The sequence below is a fragment of the Chenopodium quinoa genome, unplaced genomic scaffold, assembly GCF_001683475.1.
Source record: "Chenopodium quinoa cultivar QQ74 unplaced genomic scaffold, ASM168347v1, whole genome shotgun sequence".
NCBI lineage: Eukaryota > Viridiplantae > Streptophyta > Magnoliopsida > Caryophyllales > Amaranthaceae > Chenopodium > Chenopodium quinoa.
Genome location: NW_018745617.1, coordinates 2,523,834 through 2,551,094, shown reverse-complemented (window position 1 = coordinate 2,551,094; position 27,261 = coordinate 2,523,834). Strand labels below are relative to the sequence as shown.

At 29.4% G+C, this 27,261-nt stretch overlaps 1 protein-coding gene across 1 annotated transcript; it reads right to left on the bottom strand.

Annotated features, from left to right (window-relative positions):
- Positions 1 to 15,321: 15,321 nt before the first annotated feature.
- On the bottom strand, positions 15,322 to 18,909 carry LOC110716677 (protein FAR1-RELATED SEQUENCE 5-like). The gene is made up of 3 exons (XM_021895322.1): positions 17,986 to 18,909; positions 15,644 to 15,841; positions 15,322 to 15,327 (listed from the first exon to the last, which is right to left on the bottom strand). The coding sequence occupies exons 1-3, from the start codon at positions 18,907 to 18,909 to the stop codon at positions 15,322 to 15,324; spliced, it is 1,128 nt and encodes a 375-aa protein (XP_021751014.1).
- Between the last annotated feature and the right edge of the window lie 8,352 nt (positions 18,910 to 27,261).

Genomic DNA, 27,261 nt, shown 5'->3' with positions numbered 1-27,261 from the left:
GCATCTAGTTTGGATTCAGATTGGGTAGATCCCCTTAATGATAAGATTCCGATTCAAAATCGAGAAATGATTGTCTCTAGGAGTTTGCATGAAAATAAGCCTTTGTATCCGAAAAATTTAAGTGAGCATGAAAGATATATGTGTGACTTCCTCTTTTTTAGAAAATAAGATGAGGAGCGTGAGTTAGATCCTACAGGAGAAGATGAGGGAGTAAAGGTGCGTAACAATAGACTATATGTGGAAGATATAGGTGATGTTATCTGTCAGTTTAAAACTGAAGATCTTTCGCAAAGCGATATTATTTTGGTGAAAGAGGAGTTTTGTTCGGTGCGCCCCTCTGTCTGGATTAATAGTGCTATTCATAATACTTGGGCTTCTGCTTTGAATCTTGAAGAGAGCAAAATAACTAACAGAGGAATATTTCAGTACAAAAGATTTGTTTTTTTACTGGAGTTGCTGTAATTATTTTTTTTTTATTTTTTTTTTCTTTACTTATAATGTTTATAATTTATATGTATATAACATAATATATGTTTCAATTTTTTTTGTTTTGTAGGATTCTGTACAGAGATATTTAATAAAGAGAGATAAATACAAAACAAATGTCAAGAAGATAAAAGAACAGGAAAAATTTTTGAATTCTTTGGAAAATAATCCAGAAGAATATGCAACTTTTAAGGAGAAGTTGAAAAAATTTGAGCTCAATATGGAATTGAAAAAACATGATGCTAAAGATGTTCATGCTGCTATTCAAAAATGGGTTGATCGTTTTCCAAATTTAAACATAACAGAAGAAGAGTTGGTAAGCTATTAAATTTATTTTGTTTTTACTCAGGTAATATATTTTTAAATTCAAATACTAGCTTTTATAATCAGGTATTCATCTAATTTTTTCATGTATAAAGATATTTAATGTAGCAATTAGACAATCTTAGATTTTACACTGTTGGATTAACATTACAATATTTAATCATAAATTTGATTATTATAATCAAAAATAAGATTTTATTAGTCAGGAATTACTATGCTTAGTCAGATATTAACTGATTTATATCATGTATTGTTGTATTTTGTCAGACTTAACAATTTAAGTGTTTAATATTATTATTCTGTTCAGGAATTAAGGTATATTAATTAGGAATTAAATTTTAGTCAGATATCAATAATTTATACTGTAAGATAATATATTATTATATTTAGTCAGAAATTATATTATTATAATCAGTAATTAGATATTTTTAGTCAGGAATTATCAAAGATTTCAATATTTTGTCAGGAATTTTATTATTATAATCAGTAATTAGATATTATTTGTCAGGAATTATCAAGTATTAGATTATTTATGTCATTTATCATTCAGTCAGACATTGTAATATAAAACTCATATAAAACTATACTCTTATGATTTATAAAACTAACAGATAAAAATATAAAAGTTTAAGTCAGGTATTGGTCTATAACTTATAATAATTTATTCCGTCAAAAAAAACTTATAATGATTTATCTTTTTTTTTCTTGTTTTATTGTTGCAGTTAATCTTTCCTATTTGGTAAGAAAATCACTACACTATGATGGTTTTCAATCTTATTCCTGATATAACTCCACGTATAGATTGGATAAATAACAGGACTGACATTGATCGATCTGACTTGGATTTAATTGATAAGTATTTGGTAAGTTTGTTGTCTAGTAACTATTTCATTTTGTTTCTTAAATATTACACTTTTAAATGTTTATATATATAAATATATATATATATATATATTTACACATCAGAGTTGTTCATCGCTTTTTGGAAAGTAAATGACATCCTTTAGCAAATAGATTCCTACCTTGACATGGAATACTCCAGTTTTTAGTTGGAAGACTAGCACTGGAAATTATAATTGTGGGCTTTTTGCATTAATGTGTATGCAAAAATACAATGGAATTTGATGGAGGACTAATTGATTTAAAAAGCGTAAGTGTTTTTCTTTCTTGATATTTTATTTTATTCAAACTAATTTTTTTTAGTGTTTTTACTTCTTTATTTTTGTATAAATTTGCAGAAACAAAATCGGAAGTTGTATAGATGCAGAATAGCATATAATTTGGTTAATAGAGAAGACAATTTTTTACTCAAGCAATTATGAAATTCTTGCATTGAATTTTCTATTAACAAAGACAAAATTTTAAAAGCTCAGCCTGCAAGGAAGAAGCTTGAGGCTCAATATAAAAAGGATGTAGAAGCTATACAAAAAGAAAAAGATAGGAGACACAAGTTGGAGCAGAAGAAACTACAGGAAATGGAAAAACAGAAGAATATAGACCAAAGTTAGATAATTTTATTTTGTATATATATTACCTTTTTGTAGTTAAATATTAGGTTTGTTTTGGTTGATAAACTTTGTTTATACAGTTATTTATATATGTATATATTTTGCTTTTCCTTAATATTTATCTATTAGGTGTACATGCGTTTTTTTTAATAAGTTAGTTTATTTTTATTAAGAAAAACAATACTCAGTTAGGAGATAATATTCAAGGAATGAGAGAATATTTTCAGGGAATAAATCATATTAGTCAGTAATATCATTACTATGTTCAGAAATTATATTTAAGAAATGAGTGATGTTTATCAGGAAATAAAACATGTTAGTCAGGAATAGAATTTTTTTCTTCAGAAATTTGATTAATTCTGTCAGGAATAATAAAAATTATCAAAACTTAATTTTGATTATAAATCTAAAATCTCAAGTCAAAATATACTAGAATTAAAAATAATATGTTTTACAAATATTGTTAATGAATTAAAATATTGATCTAGTCAGGAATTGTTTTAACAGTGATATATGACTTGATAGGTGTGCATATAATCTTCATCAAGACAAATATCAAAGAATTTGACGTATGTGCTCCTAGGCTGGTCTCAAATTCCAACTTAAAATCTTAGAAATAAGTTCAGAGTATAAATTGATATAGTCAGGAATAAGATTATGTTAGTCAGGAATTAACTTTAGGTAATCAGGAATTAAATTGAGTTAGTCAGGAATTAACTTGAGTTAGTAAGTAATAAGATTTTTTAAGTCGGGAATGAAATTGTTTTAGTCAGGAATAGACATAGGTTAGTCAGGAATAAACTTGAGTACGTCAGCAATAAGATTTTTTATGTCAGATTTAAAATTAGGTTAGACAGGAATAACATTGTCCTAATCAGAAAATAAAATAATTTTTTTCAGGAGTAATAAAAAAATATAAAACCTTAAAATACCAAAATATAGTATTTTTTACAATTATTTTGAATAAAAAAAAATATTTGAAGATTGGCCTCATGATAGAAGAAGTCAGCAGTAGTGAAATATTAAATGAGCTGTGGATTTGGAGTTATTGTTCCAAACTCATTTGGATCTCTTGTTGTTGTTCTTCTTCTTTCAAAATGTCCTCTAATTCTTTTGTTCTTCTTTGACCTTCCTTTTGTTTTTGGTCGTTTAGGATCTTTTACTGTATTTCTTCTCTCTTCTTCTTCATCAAGTTCACGAATTTTTCTTCATTTGTTTGGAACACTTTTCTTACAGATTTGTACATTTGTTCCAAAGCATCATCACATATTTTTGATGCTTCTTCATTCCCTTGACATATTGTCACAAGGTTGTAAAAATTCTTTGTTATTGATTGCCTCCAAGGAGTGTTTATTAATGAATGATCTGTAGTTGAATTTCCTAACCAAAAAAAAAAAATAGATTACTACATTTTTGTCAGTAATAAAAAAATTTTACTCAGGAATAAAATATGCAGCTCAGAAATAATGTTATAATTTTCTGCTAAAACAATATTATAATATCAGATATAAAATTATTTATGTCATGAAAAATGTAAGAAAAGTCAGCAATACGCTATGCCATGATATTTTTTTCTGTTTGAGCCATAAGTTTTCTGACAAAATTTATTCTATTCCTGATAAATTTTATTTGTCAGAAGAAATATCAAATTTTTCAAGAAGATAAATTATTATGTTGAAAATTGATATAAATCTGAAAAAAAAATAATTTATTGCATTTCTTAAAAAAGTCATACAAAAGTGAATAAAGTCATGGAAAAGTTCTATAAATCTGAAAAGTAATTTATTGCGTCTCTGAAAAGTCATTCTAATCTAGAAAAAGTAATTTATTGCATCATTAAAAAACCATTTAAATTTGACTGAGGTTATAATTTTTTCTGTTAAATTACAAATTAATTATTGTTGTTCATACATAACTCTTCTCTATTTAAAGCCTGTTCTAAATCAAGTTTTTTCTATTAAAAGAGTTATATTAATATAATCATTGTTTCTAGGAAAATTTCAAATTTGCTACCAGCAAAAGGACCCTACTTCACATTTGCTACCCCTTTAATTTTTTATTTTATATTACTACCACCGAAACACACTAACTTTCATAATCACTACCACTTAACGGAATCCGTTAGATTTTCTGTTCAGTGGGTCCATAACGACACGTGTCGTGTTATTATTGGCCAAAAAAATTAAAAAAATAAATAAAAAAAAATTAAAGAAAAATTAAAGAAAAACCTAAACTACCCAGCCACCACCCCCGCGCCACCACCCCCTTCCACCCAACTCACCGCACCCCTCCCCGAAACCACCACCCGCGTTACACCACCAGCCCTAACCCACCTAACCCACCTGAACCCTCCCCCTCCCTTTCCCGCAACCGCGTCGCCCCCAAAAACCACCAAAACTAAAACCCTAGATCCCACCACGGCCACGAATCTGGCCACAAATGGCCGAAATTGGCCGGTTTTGGGGCTCAGTGGCCTTAACCGGCCGATTTCGGCCTAATCTGGCCTTTTTTTGGGACGAGGGTTTTGGGTTTTGGGTTTTTGGGGGCGACGCGGTTGCGGGAAAGGGAGGGGGAGGGTTCAGGTGGGTTGGGGCTGGTGGTGCGACGCGGGTGGTGGTTTCGGGGAGGGGTGCGGTGAGTTGGGGGGAAGGGGGTGGTGGTGCGGGGGTGGTGGCTGGGTAGTTTAGGTTTTTTTTTTCTTTTTTTCGAGGGGAGAGGGGCTGAGATTGAGGTGGGGAGAGAGGGGAGAGAGGGGCTGATTGGGTTTTCGAGGGGCTGGGAATGCGACGCCGGCGCCGACAATCAGGGTGGTCGGAGTCGCGGGTGGCAGAGGATTGGGCTCAGGCAACTATGGCAGTGGCTTGGTGGCTGGGCTGGACGGTGAGTGGTGGTTGCGACGGATTGGCAGCTGGTGGGTGGGAAGGAGTGGTGGCTGGACGGTGGTTGGGTGGTGGTAACGGAAATACTAACGGTGTAAGTCAAGTGGTAGTGATTATAACAGTTAGTGTGTTTGGGTGGTAGTAATATAAAATAAAAAATTAAAGGGGTCGCAAATGTGAAGTAGGATCCTTTTGCTGGTAGCAAATGTGAAATTTTCCTTGTTTCTATAAAAGGTGCAGTTTTGTAACAATAAGTTATATTTATCTTCATCTAATCAAGAGTTATAAGATAATGGCTGATTTCTACGCAAATAAAGAAAAATGCACTATTACTTTCAAAACAATTCATCGCCTTAGTATGGTAAATATATTTTACATTAAGTTTTAAATTTATAAATTTGTTTTGTGTTTTAGTAAAAACTTAATGATTTCATTTTTTTTTTTTTTAATTTCAGCCACTTCCTGCAGAATGGAAGTTTTTTCTTCTAAGATTCAAGCATCATGTAAGAGTCTATGCTTGGAATAATGGCAGAGAAGATAGATTTTGGGAAGTAAGAGTCATAAGCATACCACAAGATACAGGGTATGGTGGTATGTTGGTTGATCGTGAATGGGAAAACTTCGTAGCTACTAACAACGTAGTTCCTGGAGACAGACTTGATATTTACCATGATCGTGTTACCATTTACATTAGAATTTTTAATGCTGATGGTACTGAAAAGCTTCCTAATGAAGCAGAAAATAGTACCAATGTTTAAGTTTTTTAATATTAAGATTATGTTTGTAATAAATCTGATTTTATATCAAAAATAATAATATCTGTATCAGATATGAAACTATGATTTTCAGAAATAATAATATTTGTATCTGATTATAATATGTTGTTCATTGTTAATTATCTTCAGGAATCAGATTATTTTTGTCATTCTTTAGATTTGTTTTGTCATGAATTAAATTTTGTATGTCAGGTATTAAAATATTTTAATCAGGAATTAATTTGAATATTTCGGGAATTTGATTGTATATTTCAGGAAAAAAATTGTTTCAATCAGAAATTAGATTGAATATATCAGGAATAATATTATCTTTTTTCATGTATTAAATTTTTTTGACCAGGTATTACTTTATTTAGATCAGGAATAAGATTATATAGGACAGGTATTATACTATTTAAGTCAGCTGTTGCATTTCTATGTCAGGAAATTATTTATGTTAGTAATTAAAATATTTAGCTCAGGAATAAAGATATTTTTATTTTATACTAAATAGACAAGTAATAAATTTTAAAATAACAAAGTATGTACGTACCTGATTCATTCTCATCCCATATCCTTGATTTAGCAAGCTTGGTCCAACGTTTCAGAATATATCTCTCTGGTATAGAATGTATGTTGTACATTTGCATTATCTTGATAATGTGAAAGCACAACAATCCAGTCTCTGTGAAGCACATACAAGAACACATAAATTCATTGTTTTGTTAGTGATATATGACTTGATAGGTGTGCATATAATCTTCATCAAGAGAAACATCAAAGAATTTGACGTATTGCATTGAAGTTGGCTTTTCCTTTGCAATGCTCCTAGGCTGGTCTCAAATTCCAACTTAAAATCCTTGTATAAGTTCAGAGTATAAACTTCAGCAGCATGTTTTAAGATTTTTGTTTTTGTTTTTGGTTTCTCAGTAGTACATCTGAAGTTGTCACTCTTTTCAGTGCTTCTCCATCTTCTCACAGTAGATTCAAATATATGGAAGAACTCCAAAAGTTTAGTGGTTCTGTTGGCCTTAAATGAAATTGCTCTGTTTGTTACTTCTACTCTTTGAGATGAAAGGATTCCCGCAGAGAAAATATCTTTGCTCAAAGCAGTGCACCATTTTTCTCGTAGCCCGAACAGCCTATCAAACCACTTTTTTTTTTCTAATCCATATTTTTGAACCATCTTGTTCCAGACATCTTCGAATTCTGATTCTGAATCACAGCCACTTAAGCACCTGTGAAACATATTCTTGAATTCAGGGTTGTTTTTTAAAGTTCTAAAGTGTGATACAAAATTCTTTTGCAAATGTCATAGACATAGCCTATGTCTTGAATTTGGATAAACCTACAAAAATCAAATAATTTCATTTTATAGTCATATATTAGATAAATAATGGAAGAAATTAATAAAATTTTGTCAGGAATTAAAGAGTCAAAGTTAGATATTATATAACTCAAGTCAGTTATTAATCTATTTTTGTCAGGAATAACAATTTACTACTCAGGAATTAAAGTGTTTTAATTATATATTAAACAAATAATGTCAATTATATATTTATTTTCTTTAACAATTATAGAACAATTTGATATATTTTTATGAGTGTTTAGATTATATTTATCAGGAATTACATGATATTCATTAGGAATTAGCAAAGTTATATTCATTATTTAGACAACATAAATCAAATAATTTCATTATATAGTCAGATATTAGATATATAATGGAAGCAATTAATAAATTTTTGTCAGGTATTAATGAGTCAAAGTTAGATATTATATAACTCACGTCAGTTATTAATCTATTTTTGTCAGGCATAACAATTTATTAGTCAGGAATTAAAGTGGTTTAGTCAGATATTAGTAGTTTCTTCAGGGAAAACATTTTTTAATACAGAAATTAGTACATTTTGTTCATATATTAGATAACTTATAAACAAATAATGTCAATTATATATTTATTTTCTTCAACAATTATAGAACAATTTGTTTTGTTTTTATCAGTTTTTAGAAAATATTTATAGAAATTACATTATATTCATTAGGAATTAGCAAAGTTATAGTCATTACTTAGACAACATAAATCAAATAATTTCATTATATAGTCAGATATTAGATATATAATGGCAATAATAAACAAATTTTTGTCAGGCATAACAATTTATTAGTCAGGAAATAGAGTTGTTTTACTAGTGTTTGATTTTACTTAGAATTGCTTTCAGTACTTTGTGATTTGGATAAAGATATTTAAAATAAAGATATTTAACATTAAGATATTTATCAACACTTTTGGATAAAGATGACAAAAATGTAAGAATAAGAATTATTCGTAGAAAATTATTCTAAAAGTAAAATATTTTTTTAATCTCTTATGTTTGTCTATAAAACCAAGAATTGGCCATACATTTTGCATGTTTGTGTTCCTATATATTCTCTTTCCTAAAACACTCTTTTTCTTTTTTCCTCAAATATGAAAAACAATTCTCAGTCTTCTACTTCATCAAACGATCCAGAAGAAAATGTTTTTGATAACTTTGAAAAGAGATTAAATGATCTACTTGAGAGAAGAGACAAAGTGAAGAATGGGTTGATGAAGCTGTATGAAAAAATTGAGAAGAACAAAATCGAAGAACTGAGTAAGAGAAAGAGGGTTGAAGAAAAATTCCAGGAAGAACAAAACAAAAAAAAAAAAAAAAAAAAAAGAAGACGATCAAAAAAAGAAGAAACAAGAAGAAGAAAAAGAAGATCAAAAGAAAAAACAAGTTTAAAATCTCAAGAAGATGGTTAAGATTCTAGGGTTTTTTTTTTTTTTGATATATTATATTTTTCGAAATAGTATATGAAATCAAGTATATTTCAGTAATGTACTTTGATTTTATTTTGGTTTCTCATGTATTGTCTTTTTTTTTCAGTAAAATACTTGTTGGACAAAAATTAGTATATTTAAATTTTCATATAATAGGTTTTTTTTTTGTCAATAATTATAATATTATTATGTGGGCACATAAAAAGCCAGCAAATGATGTATTGATTAATTTAAAATTAAATTCTTTGAAAAATGCACAGTAAAAATTGATATAAATAAAGTATTTTAAAGTCATACTCCCAAAAAAACATTATATTCCCAAAAAAATTTATATACCCTTTCATATTTCTCTTCTGTTTGTTAAAAAAACCATTCATTTTTAGTTTTTCAACAAATTATGTTTAGAAATTTTGTTCAATTTTATTCAGATATTAGATTAATAATGTCAATTATAATAATATATATTTAGTCAAATAATAGATTTAAATTTTCATATAATGGTTTAAATTTATCAGAAATTAGAAACATAAACAGTAATTATATAACAATAGTTTATCTTAGGACTGAGTATTATTACGTGGGCAGATAAAAAGTCAGGAAATGATGAATTGATTGATTTAGAATTTAATTACTTGGGAAAACACGCAGTGAAAACTGATATAAATAAAGTATTTCAAACATCATACTCTCAAAAAAATCTATACACCCTTTCATATATCTCTTCAGTTTGTTAAAAAAAACCATCCATTTCCAGTTTTTCAACAAAGAATATTTATCAGTTTTGTTCAATTTTTATTCGAATTCAAGTATATTTTAAGATTTGTAACGTAGTATTTCAAATGGATTCAATAGACGACCCTCATTACATGGCTGCTCTAGAGGATGCTCCACATGCATTATCTGTTCCTGAAATCTTATGCATGTATATTTTTCCTAAATGCACCCCTCGTGCGCAAGCGATGTGTAATTGTGTTTGTAGGCATTGGAATGAATTATGGTACTTAAATACTTGGATTCCTCATGTAGTTAGATATAGGCAGGCCAGTGAAAGGTGGTGGCTTGCAACTGATATTATGAGGCATAATGGATATGGCTTTCATAATTCAATGGTTCAAGATTGGGCTGAAGTTCTAGATGGGTTGCGATGGCTATTTAGGGATGAGAAAGATATGTGGAGTAAGAAAAGAAAGAGAGAGGAAGCTATTCAACCCGGAGGGCCGCAGAAGAAGATTAGGCTAGCTTAAATGTCCTGTAAATATGTTTTTCTTTAATTAAAAAGCAATGTTTTGTATAGAATTATTATGATCACATATAGTTAAAGTGACAGTGTTAGGAACAGTTTTATTTTTGTCTGTAATTATAATAATTTATGCAGGAATTAACATGCTTTTTTAATCATGAATAATATTTTTTCTTTCAGGATTATTTTTATTTTACTCAGTTATTATATTATTTATGGCAGGAATCAAATGATATTTCTTAGAAATTATTTTTGTTGTATTTGTGAAAGGAATTGTAAAATTTAATTCAGTTTTCATATTTTATAGTCAGATATTAGATAATTTTTGACAGATAATCTCGAAATTTTAGTCAGGATTAAAAGAGTAACAATCAGATATTATATATTTAACGTTAATTATTCTTCTATTTTTGTCAGGCATAATAATATAGTATTCACCATTTAAAGTATTATAGTCAGATAATAAATTAATAGTTTCATATAATAGGAATTAAGGTGATTTAAGTTATTCCATTGTATTAAAAATCAGAAATAATATTATTTCTTTCACGATTATTATATTTTTACTCATGTATTATATTATTTAGGGCAGGAAATAAATCATATCTCTCAGAAAATTATTTTTGTTGTGTTTTTCTAAGGAATGATAAAATTTTATTCAGCTATTCTTATATTAAAGTCAGATATGAAATGATTCTAGACAGATATTACTATATTTTAGACAGGAATTAGATATTTTCAGACTTTAATTAGTGTTATTTGATTTATGTAAGTTATTAATCTCTTTTTGTTAGGAATAATAATATGTTAGTCAGTTTTTAGATTAATTTGGTCAAAAATTGCATGAAATTCATACGGAATAACATGATATTCAAATAGTTTCTTCTTATAGTCAGATATTAGATAAGTAATTACAGTAATTAATATATTTTTATCAGGTATTATAGAGTCAAAGTCAGATATTATATATATCATGTCAGTTATTAATCTATTTTTGTCAGGCATAACAATTTGTTAGTCAGGAATTAAAGTGTTTTAATTACATATTAAATATATAATGTCAGATATTACATGATATTTATTAGGTATTAGTAAAGTTATAGTCATTACTTAGACAGAAATCAAATAATTTCATTTTACAGTCAGATATTATATAAATCATGGCAGTAATTGACATATTTATGTCAGGTATTAAAGAGTTAAAGTCAGATATTATATAACTCCATTAGTTTTTAATTTATTTTTGTGATGCATAACAGTTTATTAGTCAGGTATTAAAATGTATAAATTAAATATAAAGTTTTATTTATCTATTTGACAGGGTAAAGTCGTATCCCCTAATCAAAAGTAATACCTAAATCCTCTAACTAAAGTAGATAGGGAAGTATGGTCGATCTCCACAGGGAAACAAGTCTTTTTACTCCTAATTAATTATTATAATCTAAATTATTTAAGTAACCAATATTTATAATTAAGTAAGAAACTAAACTACTAAGGTTGAGAATAGGAAGATAACAATATATGAAAGGATCTAGGGCATAGGTTGACCAATAAATAATACTCCAGGGTAAAACATAGTAATCAACTATTGACATGGCATAAATAACATGATTAACAGGCTCTCGCAATTTATTAATCAACATAGATCTAACAGGCTCTCGCAATTTACTAGATCTAAGTTCTTATTGAAAATAGCCTTTAATATCAAATTAACATCTGCTCGATTCATCAATTTAACATTGTTGTACTTTTACAAGCCACAATTGTAAAACATTAAAACAATCCAGTAAGAAATTATCATGCAATACCAACAATCAATAATAGTCAATCATCAATGCATCAGTTAACCAAATTGTAAAGGGCTCTCGCTACTTATTACAATCACACAATTAATTTATCGGTATTAAATCTCATCTCTCGATTCTTGACTTAACCATTTATAAATTAACTCGCCTATTGAAACTAGACCTAAACATTAATTCTCATCTCTCGATTCTTGAATCAATATTGTCAAACTCATGCATAAAAGATGGGCCAAATCTAGTCACAGAGCATTAATTCAATCAATAGGAAATTAATCTAGCATTGATAATCAACAACAATAATTTACCCCTTCATATTATTTATTAGATCCCCATGAACCCTAGAAATTAAATTACTCACACATAATTAAATATAAACTAAGCAGAGCAATAAAATAAATCATGATCAAAGGAATAAAATAAATAACTAAGATTAAGGGAAAAGAAATCGTTACCAAAATAAATCTGAAATTAATCAAAGAAATAATAACAAAGGTTTAGAGAGAGAGTTTAGAGAAAGAAGTCTAAGTAGAGAGAGAAAACTAAGAGAAAGGATTAAGATAAGAAGAAGAGGTCCTAAAATCGTATTACGGAGGAGTATTTATACTCCGTACAAGAATCCTAAACTAAAACAAATTAAAACGATTCTAATCGTCTCCTAAAAATACACGCACCCGATCGGGCGCGCCTTTTTTCACCTCTAACACTAATCTCGCGCCCGGCCGGGCGCGTCACCGGGCGCTCCTCCCGGCCGGCCAGGCGCGCCTCCGGGCGCCATCCTTTTTGGCCGGGCGGCTCATTTGGGCCAATATTTGGACTTCGATTGGGCTTCAATTCTTCGGGCCAATCTGGGTTTCCTCTTTGGGTCTTGAATACTCGGTCCAAAGGCCCCGGTATCACCTATACCGAGCCCTTAATCACCGGTTCAATGGTTCTAACCGGCCCTGGGCTATAAAATCTGGTCGTGTTTCTCCAATGCTCGTGATTGCTCCTAAATATCTCGGGAAAATACTCCAAAAGCATAAATCCCTGCAAAAGTCAACCAAACCTACGAAAACACTAGAAAACACCAATTAGTAATAAAAGTGGCTCTAAAGAGCCAAAAACACTACTAATTACGACCAAGGGACGGGGGTAAAATACAATATAATATAGAAACATCAAACTCCCCCAAGCCAAACCTTTGCTTGTCCCTAAGCAAAGATCTCATCAATGAATCAATAAATATGCTTCACCCCAATAAGTAAAAATCAAGCACAAACGATCCAGGGTAAATCAAATAAACATGCTTCAAAGTCAACCAATCAAATCCATCCAATTACCTTTCTTCCCTAACAATTTTCAAATAGAGCAAACCACAAGAGCATATAGAATTCAAGACTAGTGCTCACACACTCGACTCTCATTTTTTTGGCGAGTAAAAGATGTACTCGATCGCTCTCCATCCAACCCCTTTATGTGAACAATGCCCTCCCAACTCACACTCTCGTGTGTATAAAACAATGAACGCTCAACCTACTAGTCGACTCGAAATATGTCAAATCATAACTTGCATTGATAAACAACACTTTCACATTCATACAATTCTATGCACAAAGGTCGGAAGGTCTTTAAAGCTTGTAATGTAAGGCTAGGGTAAAGGGTAGGATAAATTTGGGAATAAGTGAGAGAAAAGCTATGCTCAAAGGAGCTATATTCTAATAAAACCCATGATCAAAATAAATAGTGATCAACATCTCCTACATAACCAACTCTAACATCAACCAAAATATACTCTAATCATAATAAATAAACCCAACTCTTACAATTTCACTCATAAGATATAATAATGAAGTAATAGAGTGAATAAACAACCTTTATTTTCCAAACTTGAATTTTCATAGAAGTTCTATTATTTTTCTTTTGATCAACCTCCAACTAGAACATTTGAACACTTTTTTTTTCTTTTTTTTCTATTGAAGTTCACTTTTTTTCACATTTTTTTTTCTTTGAACTTCTATTTTTTCATAACATCATGCTTTATTTTTTCAAAACAATATAACTCTCAAACTCATCAAAAAAATAAACATGATCAAAAGCAAAACAACTTCTCAAATCCCACCCATATTGCGCAAATAATAAGCACACTACAAACTCCCTCACCTCACTCACTAATAGCTCCCCCAAGCCAAGCTTGGAACTAGTAACCAATGGGGTAAAATAGGCTTGTAATGCGGCTAATAGACAACAAAAGGTCAAGGCAACAACATGGGTAGCAAGAAGGGAACAAATGTATCTACAATCATCTGGAGGCTACCTAAAAGAACAAATGCCTTCGTCCTCCACAATGTGCATAATAATGAATCATATAAACATTACTTATAGTTGCAAACCAATACTCAAATTCATTGACATACCAGGAATTATGGAACTATCACACATTTCCTAACCAAATCAACTAGTCAAGCACTATATTCACAAGTAGTTGGACAGAATTGACGCATGTTAAGGTATCCAAACAATTAGATTTCAAATCATGACCAACAAATCCACAATGCTCATTATCAATAACCAAGAAGTAAGGGGCACAGGGAAACATGATTTACAATTCATTGGAATATATTTTTGGATTTTTTTTATTATTTTTTTTTTATTTTTGAAAGAAATAAAACTAACCTAAGAAAGCAATAAAATCTACTAAGCACACCAAAAGAAAAATAAATAAATAAAAAAAATAAAATAAAATAAAAAGAGAGAGGGTGAAAGATATACCAAGCGCACACGAGAACCTTCCCCCAAGCTAAATTAGACAATGTCCTCATTGTCTTAAAGGAAAGTTAGTAGTCAAGGTGACTACTCTTCATCATCACCACATCAATGTCACCAAAAGCCCTGAGGATTGCAATGCATCTCTTTGGAACAAATTTGGGCAAGAAAGAAACAAAGTGTTAGTGGGAAAAAGTTCAAATTTGAGTCAGGTGCACTATTCTGATCATAAATTTTGATATATAAATGATAATACAGTGATTCTAATTGCATTGGAAACTAGACTTAAATAGCTTTCCAACGACAGGTCACACGCAAAAATCGGATAAGAAACGCAAACGTTATGGCCTGTCGAAGTTGACAAAGTTTGCGGACGCGTACGCGCGCCCAATCGGGCGAGCTCTGCCCGATCGGGCCCGTGCTACTGATTTGACGGGGCAGCTTGCTGCTGCTAATTGCCCCGGGATTCCTTTAGCCCTTCGATCTTTTCTCAACTTTTCTAGTATCTGTGCACAAAATCACACTCCCACAAATATAAGATATACTCTCCTCTACCTCTTTAAAACAAAACAAGAAGAAAACACACAAACAAATAAATAAAAAATAAATAAAAAGCAAAAAAATACGGGTTGCCTCCCGCAAAGCGCTAGTTTATCAAGGTCCCGCTCGACCATACTCCTTCTCTCAATCGGAAGAATTCAATGCCTTGAGTAACTTATCAAACGCTCCTGCAAACATTTCATTAAGCACTATATAGGGCTTAATAGCAGGCACATTTATCCCTACAAAGAAAAAGTCAGGAGCACATAAAGAGAACTCAAGGTAGAAGGAAAAATAAAAAGAGGGAGATGAAAATACACCACAACCTTCTACTTCCTCCGTTAAAAATTTAGAATTAATAGAACGAACATGGAGGTAGTCATTGTCCTTATCATCCAACAATGACTTGAAAATTCCACCCTTACGAATAACCTCATTATCAACAAAGGAATTTTCAACCACCGTTTCTACAACTAATGATTTTTCAATCACCGATTCGTCAACCAATGATTTTTCAACCACAAATTCTATAACTGATGGTTCTTCATCCTCAATAACATTCATATTATTATAGTGCCCATAGACTTTTTCATCAAGAGCCTTCCAATAACTTTCATTAGCAACTAATCGTTTCCGAATATGATCATATGTATATGGAAAGACTCTAAAATCATCAGGAGCACGCACAAAAAAACTCACTATAAGGGCATTCAGGATTTTCATGACAAAGACGTTGACAACTACAGTAGTTAGGTGCTGCATAAAAATTATATAATTCTTGTAGTGACATAAGCATGGATATTTTCAACTCATAAAAAAAAAATTAAATAATAATAATAAAAAATAAAAATAATCTAGACTCTAAAAATAATTAGAAATAAAAATAAAATCGTTTCCCCGGCAACGGCGCCAAATTTTGACAGGGTAAAGTCGTATCCCCTAATCAAAAGTAATACCTAAATCCTCTAACTAAAGTAGATAGGGAAGTATGGTCGATCTCCACAGGGAAACAAGTCTTTTTACTCCTAATTAATTATTATAATCTAAATTATTTAAGTAACCAATATTTATAATTAAGTAAGAAACTAAACTACTAAAGTTGAGAATAGGAAGATAACAATATATGAAAGGATCTAGGGCATAGGTTGACCAATAAATAATACTCCAGGGTAAAACATAGTAATCAACTATTGACATGGCATAAATAACATGATTAACAGGCTCTCGCAATTTATTAATCAACATAGATCTAACAGGCTCTCGCAATTTACTAGATCTAAGTTCTTATTGAAAATAGCCTTTAATATCAAATTAACATCTGCTCGATTCATCAATTTAACATTGCTGTACTTTTACAAGCCGCAATTGTAAAACATTAAAACAATCCAGTAAGAAATTATCATGCAATACCAACAATCAATAATAGTCAATCATCAATGCATCAGTTAACCAAATTGTAAAGGGCTCTCGCTACTTATTACAATCACACAATTAATTTATCGGTATTAAATCTCATCTCTCGATTCTTGACTTAACCATTTATAAATTAACTCGCCTATTGAAACTAGACCTAAACATTAATTCTCATCTCTCGATTCTTGAATCAATATTGTCAAACTCATGCATAAAAGATGGGCCAAATCTAGTCACAGAGCATTAATTCAATCAATAGGAAATTAATCTAGCATTGATAATCAACAACAATAATTTACCCCTTCATATTATTTATTAGATCCCCATGAACCCTAGAAATTAAATTACTCACACATAATTAAATATAAACTAAGCAGAGCAATAAAATAAATCATGATCAAAGGAATAAAATAAATAACTAAGATTAAGGGAAAAGAAATCGTTACCAAAATAAATCTGAAATTAATCAAAGAAATAATAACAAAGGTTTAGAGAGAGAGTTTAGAGAAAGAAGTCTAAGTAGAGAGAGAAAACTAAGAGAAAGGATTAAGAGAAGAAGAAGAGGTCCTAAAATCGTATTACGGAGGAGTATTTATACTCCGTACAAGAATCCTAAACTAAAACAAATTAAAACGATTCTAATCGTCTCCTAAAAATACACGCGCCCGATCGGGCGAGGCACCGCCCGATCGGGCGCGCCTTTTTTCACCTCTAACACTAATCTCGCGCCCGGCCGGGCGCGTCACCGGGCGCTCCTCCCGCCCGGCCGGCGAGCCTCCGGGCGCCATCCTTTTTGGCCGGGCGGCTCATTTGGGCCAATATTTGGACTTCGATTGGGCTTCAATTCTTCGGGCCAATCTGGGTTTCCCCTTTGGGTCTTGAATACTCGGTCCAAATGCCCTGGTATCACCTATACCGAGCCCTTAATCACCGGTTTGATGGCTCTAACCGGCCCTGGGCTATAAAATCTGGTCGTGTTTCTCCAATGCTCGTGATTGCTCCTAAATATCTCGGTAAAATACTCCAAAAGCATAAATTCCTGCAAAAGTCAACCAAACCTACGAAAACACTAGAAAACACCAATTAGTAATAAAAGTGGCTCTAAAGAGCCAAAAACACTACTAATTACGACCAAGGGACGGGGGTAAAATACAATATAAAATAGACACATCACTATTCGTATATTATGGTCAGATATTAAATAATTGTTGTCAGATATAACAATATTTTAGTCAGGATTTAAATATTTCAGATTTTAATTATAGGTTATTATTTGATATTTTTAACTCAGAAATACATATAACTTAGACAGGAATTAGAAAATATCAGTTAGATATAATGTGTTTTATATTAGTCATTGATTGATTTAAGTCAGGCTTAATACTTTTTTCGGGTAAAACATTATTAAAATTCAAGATTATTTTATTTGATACAAAACATATCCCAATATAAAATACAAATACAAATATTAAGCTGAAAATGCTTACCTCCGGTATGGCGTTGCTCATTGCAAGATCTTGATCAGTGAAGATTGATTTTGGTTCAATTCCACACATTGAATTTTTGAAGATTGAAAGCAGCCAAACAAATGTATCAGTCTTTTCATCAGTGATGAATGCACATCCAAACATTGTTGTTTTCCAGTGATTTTTTATACCAACAAATGGAGCACATATCGACCCATATTTGTTTGTTCTGTATGTTGTATCGAAGATTAAAACATCACCATAAGCTTTGAAATCTTCAAGCATTTGGGAGTCACGCCAAAAATAGCTCACAACATTATTTTCTTCTCCAAATTTCAATCTATAAAAGAATGAGGGATCTTGATCTGCTCTTTCTTGAAGGGTGTCTAATACATTTTGCATGTCTCCACCTTCAACCATACTCATTTTCACCCTTGATACATAATTAAGGTGATCTCTCTTAGTATGACCTACACATTCTTCTCCTCCAGCTTCATTGCTTATATAATTATAAGCATCCATTGGTTTAATACCACTCTCAATCATGCTCTCAATTAGTTCACCCATTGGAGCTGATATTTGCCTTTCTGATCTTAGATGATATCGTTGAACTGCTATAACCAATTCATGATTATGCTCCAACTCATGTGTAACAGCTTCGAAATTTCCTTCTTTGTTTTTCTTGAAACAAATATGGGCTTTGCATCCAGTTCTTGTCTCATTTACCTCCCTATCTTTTCTCTTTTTTGCATCAGTTTTACCCAATATAGGTATTTCCACATAATTTTGTTCACCTGCTATCTTCATTTTACCCTTTGTATGTCCTTCCTTAGAACATCTAAAATAAAACTCATACAATTTATCATTGGTATCTCTTCTCTTTGTTGATTTTCTGACACTGAAACCAACAGATCTTGAATGAGCTTTGTATAACACATCCCTCATTGTAGTTTGATATTGTATAACTTGCTAGACATTTACTTATGTTTTCATCCTTGTCATATTTGTAATAATCTGCAACAAAAGTATACATATGAAACATATAATTTATTTTTGTCAGTAATTACAATATTATAGACAGTAAATAAATATTTTTTAAATTTATAATACTTATGAATTACCATGTCTTAGTCAGGAAATAGATTATTTAAATCAGGAATTACTAAATACTAGTTAGGAAATAAATCATCTCAGTCTTGTTTAGGATTATATTAATCAGGAAACAGGTAATATTGGTCAGTAATAAAATTATATCATTCAGAAATAATAATATTTGTATCTGATTATATGTAGTTCATTGTTCATTATCTTCAGGAATTAGATTATTTTTGTCATTTATTAGGTTTGTTTTGTCAGGAATTAAATTCTATATGTCAGGTATTAAAATGTTTTGATTAGGAATTAATTTGAGTATATCAGAAATTATATTGTATATTTCAGGAATAAAATTGTTTCAATCAGAAATTAAATTGAAACAATTTTATTAATTTAATTTCAGTGACAAAAAATAGTCAAAATATTACTCAAAAAATAGTCAAAAAATTGTTTGAATAAGAAATTAGATTATAATAGTCAAGAATAAAATTATCTCAGTCAGGAAAATAGATAATAAATTACTCGGGACATAAATGATATAGTCAGGTTTAAGATTATTGCATACAAGAAATAAAATTTGAAAAGTAATGACCTTCCTGACTATATCATTTACCATAAATAACATAAACACTCAAAACACTCAAAAAACACGTAAAATCATTTACCAGACATAAAATTAATTGAATAAAATGAAATGAATTTACTAGAACATAGGTTAATTATAAATGAAAAACACATATTTGAAAAGGCATGACCTTCCCTCTTCCAAAATACTGCACCAATTCACGTTCTAAACATTACATATAAGAAAATACAGTGTACAAGAAACTATATTCAGAAAAAAAAAAAAAAATTATTGCATACAAGAATTAGAATTTGAAAAGTCATGACCTTCCCTCTTCCAAAACATAAACACTCAAAAAACACGTAAAATCATTTACCAGACATTAAATAAATTGAATAAAATTAAATGTATTTACTAGAACAGAGGTTAATTATAAATGAAAAACACATATTTGAAAAGGCATGACCTTCCCTCTTCCAAAACACTGCACCAATTCACGTTCTAAACACTATATATAAGAAACCACAGTGTACAAGAAACTATATTCAGAAAAAAAAATTCATATAAAACTATAAATTGCTTCAGTTTGAATTTTAATTAATTTTATATGAATATAACTACTGCTACTACAAAAGGTATATTTTTTTCCATATTATGATCATACATTTGTTAGTTTTATTTTATTTTGTTTTGTTATGATTGATGTGTTTTTTTTTTTTTTTAGATGGCTAATCATATTGCACACCCAATTGATGCCTTAGAAGATGCACATCCAGCACTAGCTATTGAAGAGATATTATGCATGCATATTTTCCCTAGGTGCACCTTCAAAGCCCAGGCGATGATTAATTGTACATGTAAATATTATAATGAATTATGGTATTACAAATTTTGGATTCCATAAATAGTAAGAAGAAATCATAATTCAAATGAATGGTGGGTTGCATATGACATTATAAGGCATAATGGTTATGGTTTTCACAATGGGATGGTGAAAGACTGGGCTGAATTTCTTGATGGATTACGTTTAATTTTTGCGGAAGAAGAAGCCAACAAGAGAAAGAGAAAAAAAGAAGAGGCAAGCCAACTAGATAGAGAGGAAAAAAGAATTAAAATAGAGGATGTTATTAGTAGCTTATGTTCAATGTTTTGAACTTTATTACATTTGAATTAAAAAACATAACATTTCAGTAATATGTATTTTTTTTATAAATTTAAATGATTTTATTTTATTTTTTGTTTTGTATGACGTTATAAAATAATTAAATGTTTTTTGAAATTTATTATACTCAGGAATTAGCATATCTTAGTCAGGAATTAGATATTTTATATCAGGTATTACAATATATTAGTCAGGAATAAAATTAACTCATTCAGGTTAAAGATAATATTAGTCAGGAAACAGATAATAATAGTCAGGAATTTTATTATCAATATTATGTACAGTAATTAAATGTTTTTAAATTTATAATACCAGGAATTAGCATATGTTAGTCAGGAATTAGATAATGTTGGTCAGAAAACAGATAATGATATTCAGTTTTAATATAATAATATTCAGATATATCATAGCATACAGAAATTTTATTTATTTATCAAATCAGAATTTTTTTTTTGGTCAGAAATTACAATATATTAGTCAGGAAATATATTATCTTAGTCAGGAAATAGATAATGATAATTAGAAATTATAGGAATTGGAAAGAAAAGAAATTATATTAAACAGGAAATAGAAAATGATAATCAGGTTTAAGTTAATAATAGTCAGTTTTAAAATAATTATAGTCAGGTTTACATTATTTTCACTAATTTCCATATAATTTTTTTTAGGAAATAGGTTTCATAGGAATAAAATTAATTCAGTCAGGTTTCATATAATATTAGTCAGGAATTATATTGTCTGCAATTACATCAATAAATTACAGAGCATTTAATAATTTTACAGAACATTTAATTATCAGTATACCTATTATACTTGCAGCATCTTCATCTCTTTCTTCATCATCTCTTTCTTCATTGATATTGTCTCCTAAAATTACATTATCTGCTGCATTCATCATTAGTTAGTGTTAGTATATTTGGATTTCACTCTAAAATTATCAAAAAACTGGATTAAAATTAAAATTAATTTTCTGCGACATGTAATATATACAATTCGTGAAATATAAATTAATCCTGATTTCAAATTCGATTGGAATATAAAATAAGCCTGATTTCAAATTCGATTGGAATATAAATTAAGCCTGATTTTCAAATAAGTCGAAATTAACTACGATCTGAAATTCGATTGGCGTTGATTGCATATAATAAGTCGAAATTAACTCGAATTTAAATACGATCTGATATTAAATCGAAATTTACTACGATCTGAAATTCAATTTGGCTTGCGGCTTGCATGCAAATTATAAGTAGAAATTCATATTTCAAATTCACTATGATACAATCTGAAATCATGAACTATGTAATTTGAAATTCTTAAATATGATTCGAAATTCAAATACAATCAAAATGATGAACTGAATTGTACCTTTTTCAGCAGTAATTGAGCTAGAAATTGATTCTATAGGTGAATCAGAATCTCCTTCAATCATCATTCTATTGTTTGATTTCTCCATTTTTTTATGAAATTTGAAGATTTGAATTCTCTGAAATTTGAGGAAATGAAGTGGTTGAAATTCGACGAAATGAAAGCGTTCAAAATTTTCAGTAAATGACGGCGCACGAAATTTTATGAAAATGATGAAAACGAAATATTCACACTTTATAAAATGGTGTGCGGGCTTTGGTCGGGTTGATCAGGCACGCGCCTTTTTAAATAAGGAGCCCGGACTCACGTGAGTCCAGTCTTACGCAAAACGCTTTGTGTGTGTATATATATATATATGTACATATATATACATATATATATACATATATATATATATATATATATATATATATATATATATATATATATATATATATATATATATATATATATATATAGATGCCCATTATATCCTTGTATCATTCCAGAACTTTCTAGATTTTAGGGTTTATTATTCTCCAAACAAACTCTATCAATTGTATTGTATCTATATATATCTATACCTCCATTATATGAAATAGAAGTAGAACATACAGATTGATTTTATATCCATCTCTCATAGTTTCTACATATATCATAACATGTTTACAATTTATTAAATTTTGATTTTAGAACTATTAGTCTACCAATGAAAAGAGTCATTTATTGATATAAACTAATAAAAAATAAATTTATCATTTTTTATATAGCTAAAATATTATTCGACCAATAAAAAAATATTTTTAATATTAGAATTATAAATAACCACCATGTAAGTAAAATTCACAAATGAGATTTGAAAGTTTAAATTGAACGGTCACTCTAAAAACAACAACAAATAATTGATGATTTGAAATTTCTCGGGCAAATGAATAATGCTTTTAAAATTACTTTGATTTTTTATTAAAAAAAATCAAGTGTCACTTAACCATAAGTATCAGCAAATGAGATAGCATCACTAATTACATAAAAAAAATAAAAATTAATTTTAATAGAGATTTATTTATCTATTTATTTTATTTTTTTTAGAAAAAATCGTGCATTGCACGGGCTATATCCCGTATAGTGTAAAACTAATGATAAATAGTGTAAATGACGTACATGGTACAGTACCTAACCTAGTTTACTCTATTCAACAAACCACAATTTGTGTGCATCAATTGTATGAAAAATTAAATCGGTAAACTTTAGTTTAAAAGTTTGACATTAATGTCGGTTATACAAATTGTTAATGAAATATACATCCTCCTTTTTTTAATGAAATGACATGATTTGATTCGGAGTCATGTGAAATCTATTAGAATTCGATTGTACATTTTCATAAAAACTACATTTATAATTTTACTAATTGATCGTTCCTGTAAAAAAAAAAAAAAAAAAAAAAAAAAAAAAAAAACCTAATTGATCATTGGAGAAGTATATGTTAATTAATGAATTTCTACGTTTAACAATCTATACTTCATGTTCTAATAAATTGAATTGAACTGAACTGAACTGAACTGAATAGAGTTGATATGAATTATTTATAAGAGAAGAAAATTAGTAACTGAACCGAGCTGAACTAGTTGGAGCTAGACTAAACTGAACCGAATTAAGCTGAATAGAACAGGCCCTAAGTATTAAAATATTTAAACAGAGAAATGCACATGTCCTCATTTTATTACGTACACTTTCCTATCTTCTTTTCCAACCCAATGTGCCACATGTTTTCTTGCATTTTTTATTTTTTTTTATTACATTATCTTTCTTAACTGTTTCATCAAACTCATAATTATTTTTTTTTGCGAAGTACTAAATACCCACAATAATCCCAACCAACTGTACTATACTTCTCCCCTCTTCAATACAACACTTTCCTTTTCTTTATTTAATGTTAGTCCCTTAATTCTTTTTTTAGGCCTTATTTTGAATTAAAGTCACAAAATTTTAATTTTTTGAACATGTTTTTAGTTACACATTACTCTCATAATGCTTTATTGATGTTTTTCGGTCATCTCTCAATGCAATTTTCTATGAACAATACGTACATTATAGTGGCTAGAAAGCTGGGTATAATACGTAGTATAAGAAACGTCTCCACTAAAAGTGACTAGAGGAAGTAGTATTTACTATTTATAGAAATATAAAACACAATCTGCATAAATTGATATTTGTGCGAGAAACGAATCCAATGGCATGAATTTGGGTAACACGAATCACGAATTCACGATTGGATGACCGAGAAGCAGATACCTTAACAAACGAAAGGAGAGGATGATAAACATGCACATTTGGGCCCGTTTTGGTTTTTACGAAAAATTAATTTTCATGGAAAATATATAATTAAAAAAATCATAATTTCAAATTAGTTTTTCCTTTGTTTAGTTTCTTACGAATAAAAATTATAAAGATAAAATGGATGATAGTAAAGTAAAAAAGGAGGTAAGGAGAAGGGAGGAAATTAGGAAAATGTGATTTCTGTTATGAAAATATTGTGTGGATATCCATTATCCTCTTTGTATGTTTCTGGAATATTCTAGATTAAGAGTTTATTGTAATCTAAGCAAACCCTACTTATTATATTCTATGTATATATACCCCTATTATATGGAATAACATAGACAAATTAATTCTCTAAAGAAATAAGATAATCAATTGTGATCAGGGTTAGATATCAATCTTCACTTAGCACCATAGCCGACGTATTAGTAGCTTTAATTTACAATTCCTCCACTAGAAAAGGTACCCTATAACTCTATTCTATTTCTCCTAAATTATGAATTTTAAAGGTATAATAAATTAATAATAAATATGATTTGTCGTTCATTCATTGATTATTTCATTATATTGTAATTATTTTTGATATATAAACATGTATGCAAATTGGAATGTATGTACTATATTTTATGACTACCAATGATTCATAAAAGTTTTTGATGCACTATATGATTCAATCTGCCTAATTTGTATTGACTACTTGAAATAGCTTAATACGTATTTTTTTTCATATGTAAATTATATATTTGGTTGATTGAATCGATTAAATCTATAATTTTGGATCATGTGCTTACTATTATTGTGATTGATCAAATAAATAGCGTAATTATTGGCCTTATATATGTTTGTGTCATAACCCCATAGGATTTACTTTTGATCGATCATGGCTATTTCTTTATTTACTTCACAATTTCATAATCAGATTATATATTCATGATCTTATACCGCATGTCATCATGTATTTATTTGATATCCACTGTACTTGCATGTGATTCATGTGATTACTATATACTTTGTGTTATATATATGTAATTTTTTTTTAATTATTATTAGATTTATCTATATAGTTAGGCTGAACACATGCTACTGATTGCTAGCTCTACTCCTTAGATATAGGCACTTAGCATGTTTTGGTTATCTTTCGATTGTGTAGGCGCTTATGAGCTTATCATGTTCCGATTGTTGATTTCATATCTTTTATCATTAACCCATAATTATCTTTTGTGATTGAAATAAATAAATAAATAATATTATATTATACATCAATGCTTTACGCTAGTAGCCTTATCATATTACAAATTATATTTTTTAATTTACACTTCATTCTCATTCACTGCCTTGTTTGACCAAAGATTTGTATAGTATTATCAATTACACATTAATGTTGGGTTTGGTTTGGTTTATTAATAATGAATTAACAAAACTAGTCAGATTGGTTTATTTTGAGTCAAAGACTTTAACAATGGCTAAAGTTATAATTTTGCTTATATGACTCGCATTAAACTAAAGCAAATAGACGAAAAGATATCAATCATTATGTTTAGTTCGTTGTGTATTACTAATCTTGTTATGCGTTTTAATTTTTGCAAGCCTTTCTTTTTGTACATGTAACTAACTATTCAATATTGAATATGTCGTAGTGATTTATGATAGAAAAGAGTATGCTAACTTCACTTATATCTATTTGATATATCTTTTGTTTTGTATAGTTAATATGTTTGGTTTTATCTTTGATGATCAATATTCAATTTCTCATATAGTCCTTTTTGAAGGTTCTTCACATTAGTTCGATATTATATATGATATTAAACTATAGAGTTACATTACTAGACCTAAATGCGTAAAGAAAGCTATCACACAAATATGTATATCTTTTATCACACCCTAGTAATTGTAACAGGAGAAGGAAAAGTACCATGAGGCATATGAATGGCTTGTATAAACTATCGCAAAGTAATAAAATATAGGTTAAAATTATTGATTCAAACCTAAATATTCTCATTCAATTTTCTGAAGTGAATGTGAGATTGATTGATGGTAAAAATAATATTATCTAAGCATGGTATAGGTATTCCTGATGGCATTGTGAGCAACTTACTTGAAAGTTTTGTTTTGCCTAAACTTTATATAGATTTCTATTTTTAAAAAATTGATATAATTGGGTATTAGGAACATGATTAAGTGTTTGTAAGATATAATTTACCTTGCTTGATACATGATTTTGACAAAAGAATTTATGGCTTACAAGGTGCAAAGTATTTAAAAGGTTGTTGGACTATTTTCATACCCCCATATGCTAGGATTAGGGGGATCGAAGATATTATCCCTATTATATATTATTGTACTTGCACATGAATAATAAAAAAATAATAATGGTCAGTTTCCGTACATATATTAACTTAAATATCAATGATTAATAAAGGTAGCCACATGATCGTCAAATATTTAGAATACAATATCATGCTGAAGATGGATATAAATAAATATTATAGCTATAAATTCTCGAATTTAAACTGATGTATCACAAAGACAACATTAACTCATAGCACACCTAAAGTGTGGTATAGGTTCCAAAGATAATAATCTTCTAAAAGTAAAAGAGCAACTATTGACAATGAAAAAAAAAAGGTAATACATTTTGATGGATTTATTCTAAAGAGATTATTTCAAGTAAAATTGATAAGTACCATGACTATATAAAATACCCCAGAAGAGCATAAAATGTCCAACAAGGTTAGTATGTATCAAGATTATAATTAATAAAAGCACCCCAGCAGAGTATGAGTTAATATTGGATCAAATATTAGATGATTGC